Consider the following 20,589-nt stretch of genomic DNA (forward strand, 5'->3'; position numbering starts at 1 on the left):
TTGCACCTAAGTGTTGGTAGGCAGTGCACACTGGATTCAGAAGTAAGGTTTTAGTAACTTCTATTAAAATACATTCTAGATTCCTAAAATTAATATCCACTTTTTAGCAACATTTTATATGAGCATGATTAATAATTAATGTGGTTGTCATGATGGGCCTGAATCTTGCCTTCCCCAACACACATAAAATTGCATGAAATGACATCGGGCGTGCATCCCGCCTTCATTGCACTTGCGCTCAACATTACGGTAGGTGGATGCGCACGAGAGTCGGGATTACGTCCGCCTACAATTGAGTGGGCAATTAAGCCTATTAAGGAGGTAATTGTCAGCGATTTTATGCAGCCAGTCCGCTTTAATGATTCGCAGACAGGCCAAATGGCCAGGCAGCCTTTGCGTTTTCACTACAAACTACATCCAGGGTGGGATGAAATGTCCGGGGTTAAATAAAATAAAAGAAGACGTTTGAGGGATGATGTGCTATGTAGACTGCTGCCAGGCACTTGCATTTACAGTATTGCCGCAGTTTGTAACAGTTTATTGAGCTCATTTCATTTTTAAATTACTGCAGCTCCCTGAGGCAGCTCCACAGCAACCGTCAGCCTTCAGGGAGCGCAAGCCCACACTCCCCCTTCTCTTGGCGCCTGCCCTCTTCCCACAACACCCACCCCATTAATTGGCCAGCCAGCATGAAATTGCATTCGGGAGCCGATCGTGGGCAGAAGCGCACTTCGCGTCCACTTCCGGGCCCGCCGATCGTGCACACCCTACGAATGCAAGATTCAGGCCATGGAATAGCATTTGTTGTTTGACTGTTTGGGGAGAATATTTAAAACAACGTAGAATTTGCTGGATGTTCAATACTACCAGGAGATACCCTAAAAAGTGCTTACCTCTTTGTCATAACGTTCGAGGCATCAAATTTGAAGGGAGCATGGATTGGTGAATTACGAGTTGTAGCTCTATTTCTGACGTGTCTTCCCTCCAGTGTGGCTGAGAACCTAAGATCGCTACATTTGCTGATACATTTTAATTGTACTTTCTTAAGAAGAGCCCAATGAATATTGCACAATATTTTTGGTGTGTGAATCATGGATAATATTGTAATCGAAATGGTGACGATTCTCCTGTAGAGGGAAGTAGGAGTTAAATTGTGTCTTTTAGGGAATTAAATGGTTCCAAATGACAACTGGTTATGAAAGTTTAGAACCAAGTTAACTTTCAGGGTAGGCTCAGCAATTCAATATGGTTGTGGTATAAAGATGAGACCAATGAGTTTCCAGTAAGCAAAGTCTTTATTCAAGCATTTGCTGGAGAGATCCTCCTGGTAGTTTTTTCAAGGATCTCTGACAATACAAATTTGATATAATTTTATAGCCCTCGGTTCTCACATAGCAAAGCACTGTTTGTTACAACCCCCATAACCTATCGCCAGCAATGCCTTAACACATACATCACTTAATCAAGAGTGGGGTTCATCTTCTGCAGATGTTCCCTGTTATCTTAACAGTTTGGGCATTCGGCCTCAGCAGGGATGTGTTTGTGTCTGGGACTTAATGACTCCCTGTCTGTTTCTTTATCTCCTTAACGCCTTGCTTACCCAAGCTGTGAAGGCCATTTAGTTCACAGCTTGTGATTCTTAGCTAGTTCCCACAGTATTGACTATATTTCCCATCATGCCTAGAAAGAGCTCTCATGGCTGCACTGGCCTACTTTAAAGCCGTTAATGCTCATAACTACATTTTCCTATTTTTAGAGCAGTTAATGTACATTTTAATATCAGTTTTAATATCAAATTATTTTATTACCCCACTTTAATACCTTAATCAGTAGAGTGTTGTATACAATGACCATTATGCCTGCACCATGAATGACACCTAGCAGGATGGGCCTGTTACTGGGAATTACAATTTATCCCACTTGGCTCCAGATAATGCTGCAAGTCAATGTTCTAATGGGTAAGGTGGACCCCACTGGACAAGCAGCAGGAACCTTATCTGTGCACTTTATTGACAGACTACACAGCTTTAGTTGATTTACTTCCAAGAGTATCCCTACAGGTCTCTAAATCTGACTGCCAACCTGCATCCAAATTCTTTGGGCTTGGGTAAATGGGTCGTTTTCCTATGATGGTGTCTTTGTACCAGTCTAACAGAAACTCTCCCAGTATGATTTCTCTATAGTTTGGTTTGGAGACTGTTAAACATAGTGGTGAGCTTCTGCTGTAACTGTAACTCAAACTTCATTAAGACATTTTTATGTAAGTTCTTAAATTGTCCAGACAAGAGAAAAAAATGTACTTGTGGTGCCTTGCTTTTTTTTTGAAGATTTGTGGTTGTTACTCTAATATTACCATGTGTGACCCAAATGCATGTTGTTATGAGTGGCCAGTATGATTGGGTAAAGTTAAAACCATTTTTTAATGTCTGGTAACTAATTAACAACATACAAAGCAGGAAATTTCTTCCCCTCTCCTTTACAACAGCACACCCAGCAAAATGAAAAGCTTCTGGCAACCATTTGCTGTTCTATTGCACATTTAATGTAATAAATAAAATAACATGCCTATGTTTAGTTTATTTCCATAAACCTGTTAGCATCCAACACAAAAATGGATGAAGATGTGCAATATAAAATGTAATGACCTGAATATATCAGGGATTTTAAATTGTAGTGTTATTCTTTTAAAATCATACTAATGTCACACCACATCACACCAAGATATCTGTGATTACATATTCTATAAGCAATTCTTCTATTTTCTTAGCTACTGCTATTACAGATGAGGCACAACTGCAAACCTTTAATGTGAAAAACATAATGGTACAGAGTTTAAATGCAAAGTCAAGCTGTTAAACACAAACTTAGGGCGGAATCGTGCCAGATTTGCAATAAATGTGGTAGCAAGCGGAAAAAAGAACATTTTACCTGCCAGCCATATTGGTGGCGTTTCACGCTGTGTCGTCTTAATCCTGCCTCATTAATCATGCATTCCCAGGAAACACGCCGTTTCGCTACTAGACAGCCTCCAATTCGCCTGCCATGCCGTCACCTTGCCGCTTCCTCACACCGGGCACCATATTTAATGTGCAGCCTGAAAGGCAAAAAGACTGTAGCCCCTGATTCAGTGACGTGTTCCTGGAACACTTTTTGGATGCCATGGAGGCCCGCTGTGATGTCCTCTACCCCTGCTCTGGCCACAGAAAGGGCAGCAACATCACCAATCTGGCTTGAGAGGCGGGGGCAGCAGTGGTCAGTGCCAACACCCTGCAAAAGAGGACAGCCACCCAGTGCCAAAAGAGGATAAATGGTCTGCTCTGTTCTGCCAGGGTAAGTCACTCTTCTCATCACCCTCAATTCTCAAGCTCACAAACCCATCGCACATCCACAGGGATCTCACTCACTGCCAGTTCAAGGGATGTCACCATTCACTCTCTCACTACATACCTTTATTGTCTTCATCCCATCCATGGGACCACTCACCATCCACACATGCCAGGCCATACTTATCATGCTTACATGCTCTCCATCTGTCTTCATGCAGGGCTGGCTGGTACACAACAAAAGGGAGAGGTCGCAGTGGTGGAGGAATGCCTGAAACTAACGTCTTCATGGACTTTGAAAATAAAGTCATCCAGCTGGCTGGTGAAGATCTGGACCATTCCTGTGCTAACGGTGAGGTCGGCAGTGCTAAACAAAGTGAGGATCCAGCCGTGCAACATCCATTAGACAACCACGCTGTGAGTGATGTGTCCTGTTTCACAGGCCACAACTATGCATTAATTATCCCTCCTTGCTTTCGCAGACACATCTGGGAAACAGCCGAGAGAGTCCACGACCCAGGTCCTCGAATCAAGCCCAGAAGACACCTCGGGAGAGGAATCTGCTGAAACCCTCATTGAAGACTCATCACAGCGCTCATCCACACCTTCCACCACCACAGAGACACACACATCGGTGGGACCAAGCATTAGAGTAGCCTCAGGGTCAGGTGAGCACATCGCACTGATCCACAACAGGTGGCATCAGGGACTTCCCAGATTTCTGGCACTCGAAGGACTGCTGGAGACCAGAAATCTGCTGAGCCCGAGTCAGATGAGGAGTCTTTGGACTTGATCATAGCTCAGTTGTTAGACCTGCAAAGGCAAGCTCAGGAACATCAGGAAAGGATGTCCACTGCACTCTTCAGATTGCAAGGCACGATGGAGGAGCCCATCCACCTTCAGTCTGAGGTGATAGTGCCGGCATGCCAACGAACCGAGGTCAACACTGGTAGGATGGTGACTACCATGGAGACTTTGGTCCAGGACATCGGTCCTGCACTGCTGCACATACTGAACTCCATCGCTGATGCTATAGTTGGCCTCCAACAATGTCAACGAGAGAGGGGTGCAAGGCAGCTCGATCTCACTCTGGCTTCCCCTCCTCCTCAAGGAGTCGGCCAGTGGCCCTCAGTTACCCACAGGGATGAGGATTAGCAGGTGCAACCCTGGGGCCATCCACCCAGGTGACTCCGTGAGTGACCAGTCAATCGTCACCCCCTCTTCCTGTGACCCCAGCAAATCCAGCTCCACAGGCCAAGGAGGATGCCACTGCAACACAGCAGGATCCCAAAAGCAGGCCAGGGCCCTCCAGGTCTCGGCCCTCCAGACGACACCTGTCAAGGTCATCAGAGACACGGCATTGCAGTCTGCACCTCTGCTCTGGATATTGGGGGAGCACTAAGACATAGCGGCAGCGTTAGGAAGGTCAAGAAGATGTAGCTGCACAGCCTGGACATGGGTGTTAATCACTTGTATGTAATGTTCACTTTGTTAATAAACTCCCAAGAATATCTCCAAGCCTATGATTCCTTGTAACTGATGAGCAGTATTCATGTCACTCAGATGTGAAACCTTGGTTCCTACACAAGATAAAAGCAGGTGTCTTAGTCCAGGGCCTCTTCCCTGTGCTTTGTTCAATATTCCCAGCACACTGCTGGTGTGCCTTCACTGTCACTGGTCACATCAGTGATACCTGCACGTCGATGGGGCTTATCATTGCTTCCAGAATTTCCTGGGCCAGCGGCACAGAGTTCCATCATTCTCTCCACGTGCTGCCAGTACCTTTTGAGGTGTGGCTGGCCCCCCATCTCATCAGCATCTGTGTCTGGTGACAGTGTGATCCTGAAGGGTTCAGCTCATGAAGGATGCCATAGGATCAGGAGAAGTTAATGTTCCTCCGCTGCCTCTCCATGATAAGACCCTGTTCGCAGAGTGCAAACGGGGCGCCATCAGCCAGACAGGAGTCAAACATTCACATAAACTATGAGAGAATCTATGGAATGCCCCCACTGCATATCGTCACCATCCTCCTGGAATGCAGGGACTATGGGCATCTGCTGTGTTTCCATGACAGGAGCCTTATCACAGAGGGTATGCGCACTGCCATTAGCCAAACAGGATTCAAATGTTCACAGATGCACCGTGAGGATCTATGGTATCTCCTCACTGCATGTCATAGAGGTCTACAGCACCGAAAAAGGCCCTTCGGCCCATCAAGTCTGCGCCGGTCAAACGAGTACCTCACTATTCTAATCCCATTTTCCAGCACTAGGCCCATAGCCTTGTATGCCATGGAATCGCAAGCGCACCTCCAAATACTTCTTAAATGTTATGAGGGTTTCTGCCTCGACCACACTTACAGGCAGCAAGTTCCAGATTCCCACCACCCCCGGGTGAAAAAATTCTTCCTCACATCCCCTCTAAACCTCCTGCCCCTTATCTTAAATCTATGTCCCCTGATTATTGATCCCTCTACCAAGGGGAAAAGTTCCTTCCTGTCAACCCTATCTATGCCCCTCATAATTTTATGCAGCTCAATCATGTCCCCCCTCAATCTCCTCTGCTTCAGGGAAAATAACCCCAGTCTATCCAATCTCACCTCATAACTAAAAATTTCCAGCCCAGGCAACATCCTGATAAATCTCCTCTGCACTCTCTCCAGTACAATCACACCCTCCCTATAATGTAGATTCCAGAACTGCACGCAATACTCTAGCTGTGACCTAACCAGCGTTTTATACAGTTCCAGCAAAACCTCCCTGCTCTTATATTCTATGCCTCGGCTAATAAAGGCAGGTATCCCATATGCCTTCTTAACCACCTTATCTACCTGTCCTGCTACCTTAAGTGGACATGCACACCAAGGTCCCTGTGATCCTTTCTACTTCCCAGGGTCCTACCGTTCATTATGTATTCCCATGCCTCATTTGTCCTGCTCCAGTGCATCACCTCACACTAATCCAGGTTAAATTCCATTTTGCCACTGATCAGCCCTGATCAGTCCATCTGACCAGCCCGTCTATATCCTGTTGTAATCTAAGGCTATCAACGGATATACAGGATTGGATAAAGAGAAAAAGGGAGGCTTATGGCAGATACCGAGGGCTCAAAACAGCGGAAGCCCTAGAGGAGTATAGAATGTGTAGGGGGGAACTTAAAAAGGAAATTAGGAGAGCAAAAAGGGGGCATGGAGAAACATTGGCAGGTAAAATAAAGGAAAATCCAAAGTTATTTTACAAGTACATTAAGAGTAAGAGGATAACTAGGGAAAGAGTAGGGCCAATTAAGGACCATAGTGGTAATTTGTGTGTGGAGCCGGAAGACGTAGGTAGGGTTCTAAATGAATACTTTGTGTCGGTGTTCACAAGTGAGAGGGACGACATGAGTACGGAAATCAGGCAGAAGGACTGATATAATTAAAGAAATTAGCATAGAATGGAAGGAGGTTCTAAGTGGTCTGGCAGGCTCAAAAGTAGATAAATCTCCAGGCCCGGATGAAATGTATCCCAGGCTCTTGAGTGAGGCAAAGGAGGAAATAGCAGAGGCACTGGCAATAATTTTCAATACCTCTCTGGCCACTGGAGAGGTGCCAGAGGACTGGAGGACAGCCAATGTGGTACCGTTATTCAAGAAGGGAGGAAGGCATAAACCAGGGAATTTCAGGCCAGTCAGTCTAACCTCAGTGTTGGGAAAACTATTGGAAGCAATTCTGAGGGGCAGAATTAATCTACACTTGGAGAGGCAGGGATTAATCAAGGACAGTCAGCATGGTTTTGTTAAAGGGAGGTCATGTCTGACCAACTTGATTGAATTTTTCGAAGAGGTGACCAGATGTGTCAAAGAGGGCAATGCATTTGATATAGTCTACTTGGACTTCAGCAAGGCTTTTGATAAGGTCCTGCATGGGAGACTGATAACGAAGGTACGAGCCCATGAGATCCAAGGCAATTTGGCAAATTGGGTCCAGAATTGGCTGAGTGGCAGTAAGCAGAGGGTGATGGTCGAGGGGTGTTTTTGTGACTGGATGCCTGTGTCCAGTGGGGTTCCACAGGGATCGGTGTTGGGTCCCTTGCTGCTTGTGGTATATATAAACGATTTAGACTTCAGTGTAGGAGGGTTGATCAGTAAGTTAGCGCGTGGCACCGGAAGTAATCCAGGGATTACTACCTTTGAGGCCCTGTTTTTTAATCTGTTTCCTAGCTCCCTAAATTCTGCTTGCAGGACCTCATCCATCTTTCTACCTGTGTCGTTGGTACCAATATGTACCACGATCTCTGTCTGTTTGCCCTCCCTCTTTAGAATGCCCTGAAGCTGTTCAGTGACATCTTTGACCCTGGCACCAGGGAGGCAACATACCATCCTGGATTCACATCTATGGCCGCAGAAACGCCTGTCTGTTCCCCTTCCTATCAAGTCTCCTACCACTTTTGCTCTTCCCCTCTTTTTCCTCCCCCCCTGTGCAGCTGAGCCACTCAGTGCCATGAGCGTGGCTGCACTCTCCAGAGGAACCATCACTCTCACCATTTTCCAACACAGAAAAACGGTTCCCGAGCGAGATGCATCCTGGGGATTTCCTGACTACCTGCTTGACACCTTTCTTCTGACTGATGGTGACCCATTCCCTCTCTGTCTGCACTTCCGTACGCTGTGGGGTGACCACGTCTAAAAACGTGCTATCCACGAAACTTTCAGCCTCGCAGATGCACCTCAGTGCCTCCAGCTGCCGCTCAAGCTCAGAAACTCGGATCTCAGGTAGCTGAAGTTGGTGGCACTCCCTGCACTCATGGTCAGTTAGAGCGCAAGGAGCGTCTAGGACTTCCCACAGGCAGTACATAATATGGGACTGAGTTGCCCTGCCATGCCCCTAGTTGAAAAAAACCCTTACTTTAAGTTAAATACAGTAAAAAAAGTTAAATTATTTATGTGTTTTAAATAAAAACTAGAACCCTTACCTTTCCTTAGCTTATTCTATTTTAAACTGGAGAAAAATGCTTACCCACTACTCACCAATCAGCTCTCACCTTTGTGCTGATGTCGCTTTTTGAAGTGATTGCTGCACTGCGATGCTGACTGCAGGACACTCTTCCCAGACTGCCTCAGCGTGATGCTGACTGCAGGATGCTCTTCCCAGACTGTCGTCATCATCCTCCACGAATCTAGCAGCTGTGAGGGCCTCCCGAGCATGCCTGCCTCGTCTGGCCTGTGCGATGGCCTCATCGCCATCATCTTTGCCTTCGAAGACCTCCTCACCCTCATCCCCGTCGATGTCCTCCTCATCAGAGGAGACATGCAGCTCCTCCATCTCCTTCTGAGCTAGCTTGTCTCCCCTTTGCAGTGCCGGGCTGTGCCATCTACAAATTTAGCTACCATGTCTTCACTCCCCTCATCTAAGTCATTGACATAAATCGTAAAAAGTTGAGGCCCCAGTACAGACCCCTTTAGGACTCCACTCGTCACATCCTGCCAATCAGACAAAGACCCACTTATGCATACTCTCTGCTTCCTGCCAGCCAGCCAATCTTCTATCCATGCTAATATGTTACCAACTACACCATGCGCTTTTATTTTCCGTAATAACCTTTGATGTGGCACCTTATTAAATGCCTTCTGGAAATCTAAGTACAGTACATCCACTGCGCATGTTACCCCTTCAAAAAACTCCAATAAATTGGTTAAATATGATTTTTCTTTCACAAAACCGTGCTGACTCTTCCCTATTGCCTTGAGCTCTTCTAAGTGCCCAGCTATAACCCCCTTAATGATTGATTTTAATAACTTCCCCATGACCGACATCAAGCTATCTGGCCTATAGTTTCCTGTTTTCTGCCTCCCTCCCTTCTTGAATAGAAGGGTTATATTTGCTACTTTCCAATCTAATGGAACCTTTCCAGAATCTAGCGAATTTTGGAAAATTAACACCAGTGCATCAGCTACCTCATTAGCCACCTCTTTTAAGACCCTGGGATATAGTCCATTGGGACCCGGAGACTTGCCAGCCTGCAGCTTCATCAATTTGCTCAGTACCATTTCCCTAGTGATTTCAATTTCACCAAGTTCCTTTCTCCTGTCCACCTCCTGATTTACAGCTATTACTGGAATGTTTTTGTATCCTCTGTAGTTAACACAGAAGTAAAATATTTGTTCATTTCTTCCGCCATTTCCTTATTATCCACTATTAACTCCCCACTGTCACTTTCTAGAGTACCAACACTCACTTTACTTACTCTTTTCCTTTTTAAATACCTCTAGAACCTCTTGCTATCCATTTTAACATTCCTAACTAGCTTCCTCTCATACTCTCATTTCTTTCTCCTGATTAACCATTTAGTCATTCTCTGCCGTTCTTTATATTCTGTCCAATCATCTGTCCTGCCACTCACCTTTGCGGAGTTGTATGCTTTTTTCTTAAGTCTGATGCTTTCCATAACATCTTTAGTTAACCACGGATGGTGGGTCCTCCCTTCGAATTTCCCTTTATAGTAGGAATGTACTTATTCTGAATACTCTGAAATATCCCCTTAAATGTCTGCCACTGCTTCTCTATTGATCTATCCTCTAGCCTAGTTACCCAATTCACTTCAGCTAGCTCAGCTTTCATCCCCACATAGCTGCCCTTATTTAAGTTTAAGATACTAGTCTTAGACCCGCTCTTCTCCCTTTCAAATTGGATGTAAAATTCAATCATATTGTGGTCACTGCTACCTAGGGGTGCCATTACTCTGAGGTCATTAATTAATCCTGTCACATTACACAATACCATGTCTAATGTAACCTGCCGCCTGGTTGGTTCCAGAACATGCTGCTCTAAGAAACTATCTTGAAAGCATTCTAAGAACTCCTCATCCAGGCTACTACTGCCAATCTGATTTTCCCAGTTTATGTGTAGATTAAAATCATCCATGATTGTTGCCGTGCTTTAATCACAAGCACACAATATTTTCTCTTGAATACTTTGTCCTACACTGTGACTACTGTTAGGGGGCCTGTAAACCACTCCCACTAATGACTTCTTCCCGCTGCTATTCCTCATCTCCGCCCAAACCGATTCTAGTCCAGGAACCGGAATCTCATTTTCAACATTCCAATGGTTTGCTCCACCAAGGTGCGAGTTGCAGCATAAGCCTCATTGTACCTTTCGTCTGCTGCACTCTAAGGCCGCCACACGGGTGTCATCAGCTGCGTCCTCTATGGGTAGCCCTTGGCCCCGAGGAGCCAACCCTGCAGCCTTTCTGGATCCTGGAAGCCAGGCATCTGAGACCTACTGAGAATGTAGGCGTCGAGTACACTCCCTGCACAGACCTTCGGGATGTGTTTGTGGTGGTCACACACCAGCTGAACATTCAGCGAGTGGAAGCCTTTGCGAAAATAGTTGTAAAATAGTTGAGGCAGTTGTTTCAAATTTCCCTCTGGGATTTGAACAGCTCAGCATTTACCATCCACTGTGCCATAACAAGTGGCAGATAAGCTAGAAGCCTGACTCCAAGCATGCCAATGTGGCTGCATCTGAATTGTATCAGCTGTGGAGGAAAAGTCAATTTATACAAAGTTTCCTTAATGCATGGCTGCTTCCCTCCACCTCCCATCCCCCCCACACCGCACATGCTTGTGCACTACCATCAACCACAGTGCAGCCCTTGCCCTCACCACACCACACCACCCCCCCCCCACCACCCCGACTCGCCTCAACCGTAGTGCAGCCCTTGCCCCGGCATCTGACTGTCAGCCAGCTGGGAAAATGTAACTTGCCTGTGCCCTCGCTTGAATGCGTGATTCCTCGACCTTGAGGTCCAACAGGTGACATCACCTTTGTGAGCGCTGCGCAACATTACTGTGCACTCACCTCTGAGTTCCACTCAAAGTGCAGCCCACCAGGTGCACATCTTATAAATGCTGTTGTGAAACATGTCGGCGTGCAGTCACGTCACGTGCCCTTATGACCCAGCATGGGGAGATGATTCCGGTGAGCATGGCTTATAGTGATACGCAGATGTATTACAATGAAGTTCCCAACGTGCAGAGGTGGGAAATGCAGCCTGCCATTGACGGGCAGAGCGGATGATTGTAAACTGGTTTTACGACATCGTGAAACCGATTTTTGGCCTTCCCGCAATATTGTCCATTTACGCCCGTCATGACGCCTGATGCCAATGGGCACGGAAAAGTCCACCCTTAAATTCAATTTTGTACTTGTATTAAAATGATTGTGACAAATTACCTAACTGGCCAAGTAAGGTGTTTTTTACATTCACTATGCATTATTTCTGAATACAAAATAAAATAAACTAAAGAGAACTCAGAATATATGTAGCTGAAAAAATTAAGTATTGATCTTTAAGAGTGAGTAGATTTTAACTAAAAATGCATTTTAATAACAATGGCTTGGATTTTTCAATCTACGGTGAACAAACGGTGCTTACTGCTCATTAAGCTTATAGCTGCCCACAGAATATTTGTGGGATTTTCAGCGACAAATTAGGGTCGAGAGATGGGTCCAAAATAAGGCCCTTTACAGGGGATCTGTGGCATGTCGCAGGCCAAGCAACATTGTGTACAGTGTCTCCCTTCAACTGATCAGATTGATGAATTCTCACAGAGACACAGGCCACAAAATTCAGCTCCCATCGCTGTGGAAAACAGAGCAATTGGAAATGGCTGATGCACCAGTTCCAGTCAATTCCATCGCAGCCTACGTGGCATCCATGCTTTTAAAGTCACTAGAGTAGGTGCATTATAGCTGCCAGAAACATGCGGAGTGAGCAGATTGTGACCGCCTGCACCCAATGCTTCACTCACTTACCTATCATCATCTCAAACCATGCTGCTCCTGGTTGTTGTTTACTCGCTCCTTTCACCAGGAAGCTGATGAATTGTTTTTACAGCTTTCTTAGCATTTCAGACAAATTATAGTGCTTTGGGCACTTTAATATAAATTGCTAGATACTCTGTGAAGATAGTGAATGAGTGGCAACCAAGAATAGCATGGCACAGGCTGAAGGCAGTTGAGAGAACTAAGTTGTGCAGATCACACAGAAGACAGCAATTCAATTTAAAATTAAATTAAGCTTAAAAAGTAATATTAAATTGAAATAAAAATAACCTAGTTTTAGTACCACTTAGAGCAGTTGACCTGGGAGAAGGCCTTTTCAGAGCAGCAACACTGCCTAGCACTGAGAGGACTGAAAGATAAGTAGAAGGATATTGTATATGGTAGTACCCAGACCTGACCCCAGGCTGAACAAAATCATGACACGTATGTTAGTGATGAACAGGAAGTATGCACAATTAGGCTGTTAACTAAAACTGGCTCATTACTTCTTATTAAACCTAATATGGCCTGCCCTTTGTTGGTTCTCGGTGCAATCTAAATGAAATTTAAAATGTCTCATTAAAACCACTGCCTTCACTACATGTTTGTCTAATCTCTGCATTTCTGTATTATGCCACTTCGTAGCTGCTACCAGGAGTGTCTATGCACAACTCTAACTAGAGTCTTAAATTCTTTTCTATTTTATAATTCTACCCGTGGAGACGTGACTGCCTGCTTAACTCGCGCTATATTCTCTATTATTGAAGTAATTTAACACAATCACTCAGACTATTTCTTCTCCTCTCCCAGTATACCCTTCCTTTCCTGTAGACCTTATAACCAGGTATATTCGGTTCATGGTCCCAACCATCTTACAGCAATGTTTTAGTAATGGATACAGTGGCATACCCTCTAGTTGAATTTGCGCCTGTAATTCATTCAATTTGTTCTTTATACTCTGTATTATTGTATAAAGAATGTTTAATTGGGTTACACAATCTAACCTGTCCTTCCCCTCTGATGCTTTTGCTCACATATTTCTTATTTTTCTTTCCTGAGTTAATGATTTTGCATTTTTTATCAGAAAGGCCTCAGTTTAACAACATAGGGTGCTCTGTTTTCCAACACTTGTTTTGTTGTTATTGTCATTATCTTTCAACTATGAAAATAAAAGCAATATTTCTATGTCACAACTTACCAGTATATATTTGCCCAACCTATGTTTTCTGTGAACAAATTCAGTCATTCATTTCATTTAAAGTATAGCACAAATTATTCAATATATAAGTAAGAATGAACAAAAAGTCTTTCAGATGCTTCTTTTTTGCTCATTGTTAATATCATTCTACAAGATCATAAGATAAGATCCTCTAATCTTCCTCTGTTCAGGCTTATGTGAAGTTCATTTTTGTTTCTATTTCAGTTTGGGTTGTACTGTTAATCTAATTGTCTCCACTTGCTTGTCCTAGATATGTATTTATCCTGCATGCTCTCCAGTATAGTTTTGAAGGTATTCCATTTTTCCTTAATGAGGTGTTAATCTGTTTTAGTTCTTACCCTACGGCCTTGAATTTGGGCTTCCTGAAATTGGGTCTGCCACGTTATAGCCAATAACGTCCAGAAGTATCACTGGGCCCTGTTTCAGCGGGGATGGGGCCATAAAATGCAGCGAGCCATTATAAACCCCATTGACGACAGCGGGAACATAAAACCCCGCTGCCGAAAAATTCTGCCCGCTGTTTCCATTTTTGTATAATGTCTTATGCTTTGATATTGGTAAATGGTCCGAACATTACACTATTTTTTCCTCCATCAAGTCTTGAAATTTTTTTTTCTAACTTTAATAGCACAGCTCAAAGTTCTCCAGAAATGTATCTTTTCATCTCCCTTCCCTGCCGCAAAGGCAAGGAATTCATATCATTTTACTATCCAACTGACCATTTGTTCTCCATAAGAATAATTTCCAAATACATCACTAGATTTTAATCCAACTGTAAAAGATACTGGAACACTGGGAGGTACATGTCCACGTAAGTATCTAAACATTGATAAACATCATGCAGCTAACCGGATTTAAATCAAATTTTGGAAGGATTTCCTTTTATCCGCTATTGTTATCCTTTTAGAAATTAGTTTTGTGGGATGAATTGGTGTGTGCTTGTTTCCATCTACTCTTCAATGCTGACGTTTAGTTAAGTAAAATATTTTGTTATTTTGTTTTCATAACTTATGCCCTCCTATCACATGCTGAATGCTATTCAAAGGTGTACACCTTGGAATTATGCTTAGTAACCTGAATTCATAGCACTTATATACTGTGTTAGCACCTAAAGAAATTTTTCTGTTTTTTTTTAAAACATCATTATTGGCTTGCTTTCAGCAGACAGTGAATTTCTTTCAAAAACAAAAGCTGCTGGAAACTGTGGGCTAGAAATTAGCTGTTTTTTGGGCTATTTGTAACCTGCCTGCCCACATTCAGATCGAGGTGGGCAACATGTAAAGTTTGTGTACCCACCTCATCTGAACGATCATGGCCAAAGCTGGTGTGCCTCCAGCACTCCCGTCTGCTCCGCAAATCTGCCATCAAGCTCTGCACACAGCAGCATTGTTTATACATCACGTGGTACAGGCAGCTTGCTCTCATAAAAGCAGGCTGTATTTTAAAGCGAAACTGCAAAAAGGATTGCTGCAATTGAGGTTCTTGCAAATTGAATATCAGAACAGACAGAGGGATCCATAGTGACAAATGCAATGCTGAAGGCATCAGAGGTGCAAGTGAGCAGGAAGAAAGATGCCATGGCCCTCCGCCTGGAGACCCTCAAGGATCACTCTCAGAAGGGCCAGGAAGACAACTCCAAAAATCTGGACCCGTGAACCTGACAGCAGTGCCACAAGATGTCTAATGACCTCAAACTTGCTCAAGGTCAGCGAATGCATCTTCACATGACATCTCCTACCCACTGCTCCACCAGTGTCTCATGCTGCTCAATGCACCATATGCCTGTCACTCCCTGTTATTCTGAATTTATGCCTAACATCCAGTTACTCCACCTTACCTCGCATGCCTACCAATGCTGCCAACCTCACACCCACCTCTCTGTGCATCTGCATACTTCCAGATATCCACCCATGGCAGGCACTTCACCCAAACAGTATTACACAACCATTAACATTCTTCCTCCCTCTTACAGGACATGGTGGCACACAATAACAGGGAGCAAAGCAGAACTGATAGGGAAACAAGAATGTCTGCATCTCCTGAACCCTAAGGAGATGATCCTCTGCATCATGTTTTTAGCTGCAACAGGGCCCAGAACATCCAATATTGCTGAGAACATTGCCTTATGCTCTGGCATAATGAGCAAGCTGCTGATGCTGTGACCATACACCTCTTGCTTCCCACCCCATCCACCTTCCCTCACAGCAGCCTTTCTCTTCTGAGTTCTTGCTTTCAGATACCCAAGATCTGCCGCTTGCCAAGTCACAGGAGCCCCAGGTGTAGGAAAGAAAGCAACACCATGACACTAATGAAGAGGCTCTATCAATTCATCTGACACTTGCAGCTACCAGCTCACATACTGTATGCATACCTTGTGATCAGCATGTGCTGAGAGACCAAGCAAGCAGGCCAAAATTCATAGATGGTTTCTTTGCCAGCTCAGCGGAGGGCAAGGTATCAGACTATTATTGTTGCAGATGAGGACCTCAATACAGAAATGCAGATGGGAGAGAGCTGAATGGGCATGTACACTGAGATGCATTGGCTGGCCTGTTAGACGGTCTTCTGTCACAGTCAGGTAGCATGGAGGAGTCCAGCTCCAGTTTGGTAGTGGGAATGGCACAGAGCTTTTCCTCTCTATTGCCTCTGCACTATCTTCCTGGCATTCTGCAGACCCAGAGGCACTGCCACTGCTTCCCTCAAACCTAGGATGAAGGGCTTATCCTAAACAATGAACAAATTGGGCTTGTATCCATTGGAGTTTAGAAGAATGACAGATGATATTGATACATATAAGATCCTGAGGGGACTTGACAGGGTAGATACTTGAGGATGTTTCTAGTTGTGGGAGAGACTAGAACTAGGGGACACAGTTTCAAAATAAGAGGTCTCCCTTTTAAGACTGAGATGAGGAGAATTTTTTTCTCTGCGGGTTGTTAGTATGTGGAATTAAAGCAGTGAAAGCTAGGTCATTGAATTTATTCAAGGCTGAGTTACATAGATTTTTGATAGACAAGGAGTCCAGGACTATTGGGGGCGGACAGGAAAGTGGAGTTGAGACCACAACCAGATCAGCCATGCTCTTATTAAATGGTGGAACAGGCTCAAAGGGCCAAATGGCCTAATCCTGCTCCTAAGTCCAATGTTCCTGTGTTGCAACCCTTGTGTGGACAAGTCACCGAATCCTCTGCCATCCCTGTGAGGATGAGGCAACACTCTTTAGCAAATGCAGGAACTCACCAAAACACTCCAGAGCATGACAGGAAAATGTTCCAAAAAAAAACCATATCTGCAATCAAGCCTGACCCTTTAAATATTGCTACTCCAGGGCCCATTGTGCAGCTTCACGCTTCTTTACTCGTGAGTAAACAATGCAGGATAGCCAGCACATTTTTTGCCCAAATTTGGGATTCTGGCATCACATCAGCCCAACTGGGTTGTGTGACGTCAGGACCTAATCAACACCCTCCCCATGCACACAGGAAACACTCCATTGGGCACCCATATTCTTGCAGAACACCGTGCAGGAAAAGGCCAACAGAAAACACAGGTGACTGTAGTGGTGCTATGCAACTGAATTTCAGGCCCTTTATGTCCAAAGGTTACAAGAAACTACTTGACTCACAGTTACCAGGGATTTTGTCTTGCTGTTGTAACTTTACCTTGTTCTTGGAATGGCTAAGTAAGTTCTAAGGCGTTAATCATATTGCTATTTGATTAATTTATCATTTTTTGAATGTTTATATTTCTCTTTATTTATTGTCTTTCATTTTAAGGTCAAATCCCCCCCTCCAACCAATTCCATATACTACTCCCTATCCCGTAGATTGGGGAGGCACCTTATTTTTAGACCTAACAATGGAGTTTCGAGACATCTGGTAAAAGTCAAATAAGTCAATATATTTAATACTTCAACCAATCGTAACTCTGAGATTGTGCATTTACTGACAGGCTAGAATGTAATGAAGCTACATTTTCTTTATTACTTGGGGCAGCAACTTGTTACCAGATTTTTAAAATTCATTTTTTACCCTGTATTCCTGGCATAGTCTTGGTGTGCCACAGTTCTTGTCAGCTTAGAGGACGGAATGATGATTATTCACAGGTTATTGCCAATATCCAGATCCAGGAAGTGTGCAAGACCTGTGCAGGGAGATTGAATCATGTCAGTTTGCTTGCCCTTTTGGGAAATGACTTCTGTTTGTAGAACCCCACCGAGTGACAGTTGAAATTGAAAATAGTTGAGAACCTTTGACCTACCCCTCCATGGTGGATTAGTTCCTATGCACTGCACCACTACAGCTGGCTAATTCAAATTTTGCATTTTATCCTTTGTGAAATTCCTGATCGGATCAAAACGTAAAGATACACCAATTTGATTTAACAGGTTGCAGTTACTACTTGATACAGTTGCAATTAATGTTCATTGAGCAAAACTACCTAACTAGCGAGTGGGATCGTCTTGGTTTGAACTACATAATAAAAAATAAATTAAGAGGCATCTAGTGAAGTAATTCTGGTTGCTGAAAGAGGAAGGAGACCAGCTATCAATAGTGAAACTGGCTATAGGAAACATTATGATCATTATTGACAACCCTCTGGCCCTGTTTTGGTCCAAAAGACCAACCAAGGACAGAATTAATGCCCTCCCCTTGGTGAGGTTGGTGGTGGGGTGGGCATTTAATTGGATGGGATGGCGACAGGTGACAACCCCACTGCCTTCCCACCTCTGCCCCAATTAACTCAATGAAGGACCTCATCCTGCCATTGCTGGTGTTCACCCAGCGACAGATAGGGGACTCTACAAGCAGGAAGCCCAATAAGCAAACCCTGCCAGGGTTGCTTGCAGGTTCCCAGTGGAGTATCCCTCATTCAAAGGCACTTGGTGCCTCATTAAGGGACTTAGCATCAGGAAGGGGGGTTCTGCTGAGAACCAACCCCCAAGCCCTGCTGATGACCCCTCTCCTCCAAGACCCTGATCCTGTGATCCTCCACCAGCCATCACTCACCTGTGATGCATCCAACCAAGGCTCAGGATTGTCGAGGGACCCAGGCAATCCTGAGCCTTGGTTTGGTGCATTACTGACAGCAGCCACTGCCTCCTCAGTGGCGCTGCCGAGTAATGAAGAGTTGCCGGTTTGTGATTGGCCATCAGCACTCGGCAAGCAGGACTCCTGTACCCAGGTCCTTGATCTGGGGAAGGACCCACATTGACACTTAATTCGATGGGCCTTCCCGATAAGAAGCAGCACTGGACTCTCACAGGCTCTCCAGCTGGTGGGCAATAACCCATCGCCTACATTAAATTCCACCCAAAAAATGCCATATCAGAAAAGGCAGAGAAAAGAAGCAAACTAGAAATTCTCCTAGTAACTAGTTTTCACCATCACCAGCAGGTCAAATATTGGAGAGTTGATGGCAATCTTGCTACCAGATGCTACCATTGAAAAAAATAACCTAGGTTAACTTTATTAAATTATAGATTTACTATTAGTTTCTACTGTTGTGTGAAACCATTATTTTTTTCCCCCTCTAGGTGTATTATTGCAGATCTTTGGCAATTGTGTTCATTGAGTACAATGTGTTGCAAAGATTTCATGACTTTATTCATAGCTCTGACACACCAATCAACTTACAACCTGTGTTAGAGCGTCTCAGTTCCTTATATGGTCTGTGGGCTCTTACTAAACATACAGCAGCATTGTACCAAGGTAAGTGCGATTTGAATTTCTATCATTTGCCTTTTTTTAATTTCCTATGTCTACATTTAATGTAGAATTTGCCTATATGTGCTGTCTGGTTGTGAGGTGCCTTTATGTCCAGTCTGTAAATGTACTCAGGAAGGACCACCATCTTGAACTGTCAACAGCTATAATTTGATCATACGTTTTAGGCTTTTCATTGTGGTAATTTTTTATTTTTAGTCATTATAATTGGGTCTCACTCTTTTTTTCCTGAGCATTCATGTCTCATTTCCTAACCAATGCCTCCAGCCTAAAGTACGATTAACTTAGATACACTTCCCAAACAAGATTTGATGGAAAAGAAATCAAGCTGAAGAAAACAAACGTTTTTTGCATTATGGCAGGCCAATTGCAGATCATGACGCATTTAGCCAGATGAACCATTGATTGGTAAACTCATTTGCTACACCTCTAGAGCTATGAGCATGCAGTGGAACTAAGATTAAAACTAGATTCTGCTTCCTATACTAAAAGTGAAATGAAGACCCTCTCCACCAACAAGAACTGGACTTGTTGCACTGGACATAAGTTCAGGAATCTCACCATTAAGCTTGAATTTAGAAGTTCCACTGACCATGAATTTCAGAACTCTTTCACCATTCCAATTTGAGAGACAAGCTCCCTCACCCCTTGTGAATGAGTTCATGCATGCTCTTAATAAACCAGGAGTAAATTCTGATTAAACAGTTTGCTTTGTACATTTGATTGCAGAGCAATCTTTTGCATGAGACAAAGTGTAGATTTTAAAAGCATGAAAAACTTTAAATAATTTTCATAAGAACATCAGAAAAAGGAGCTGGAGTGGAACCATTCAGCCCCTTGAGCCTGCTCTGCCATTTAATAAGATCATGGCTAATCTGACTGTAGCCTTAACTCCACTTTCCTGCCTGCTTCCTATAAACTCTGATTTCCTTGTAGGTCAAAGATCTGTCTAAGTCAACCTTGAATATATTCAATGATCCAGCCTCTGCTGCTCACTGGACAAGAGAATTCTAAAGACAAGTGACCCTCTGAGAGAAGAAATTCCTCCTCACCTCCAGCTTAAATGGGAGACCCCTTATTTGTGCCGCCTAGTTCTGGATTTCCCCATGAGAGGAAACATTGTCTCAGCATCTGCCCTGTCAAGCCCCCTCAGATTCTTATATGTTTCAATAAGATCACCTCTCATTCTTCTAAATTCCAGTGAGTATAGGCCCAACCTGTTCAAGCTTTCCTCATAAGATAACCCCTCATCCCAGGAATCAGCCGAGTGAACCTTCTCTGAACTACTTTCAATGCAAGTATGTATCACCTCAAGTAAGGTGATCAAAACTGTACTCAAGTCATCGGCTGTCCCTCAATTCAAGGACCGTGAGTTTCTGTCATTGGTTTTCATGTGAATAAACAGGCCAGTTCTCAACCTGTAGATCTTTGGGCACATGGACAGGACGTCCCAACAAGTAGTGGGATCCAGAGTGCATTGTTTGCTTCCTTTTCTTTTCTTCTCTGCTGCCACTC

General features: G+C 44.1%; 1 protein-coding gene across 3 annotated transcripts in view; it reads left to right on the forward strand.

Annotated features, from left to right (window-relative positions):
* Positions 1–20,589, forward strand: part of acox3 (acyl-CoA oxidase 3, pristanoyl) — a 216,671-nt gene that overhangs the window by 187,032 nt on the left and 9,050 nt on the right. For 2 of the 3 annotated variants that reach the window (XM_078542581.1, XM_078542590.1), the window contains exon 15: positions 18,885–19,059. In XM_078542581.1, coding sequence (XP_078398707.1) covers positions 18,885–19,059 — 175 coding nt within the window. Of the gene's footprint in view, positions 1–14,848; positions 14,949–18,884; positions 19,060–20,589 lie in introns of those variants that run through there. The other variant, XM_078542599.1, reaches the window with a different exon arrangement.

The sequence above is a fragment of the Cetorhinus maximus genome, chromosome 1 (assembly GCF_964194155.1).
Source record: "Cetorhinus maximus chromosome 1, sCetMax3.hap1.1, whole genome shotgun sequence".
NCBI classification, from domain to species: domain Eukaryota; kingdom Metazoa; phylum Chordata; class Chondrichthyes; order Lamniformes; family Cetorhinidae; genus Cetorhinus; species Cetorhinus maximus.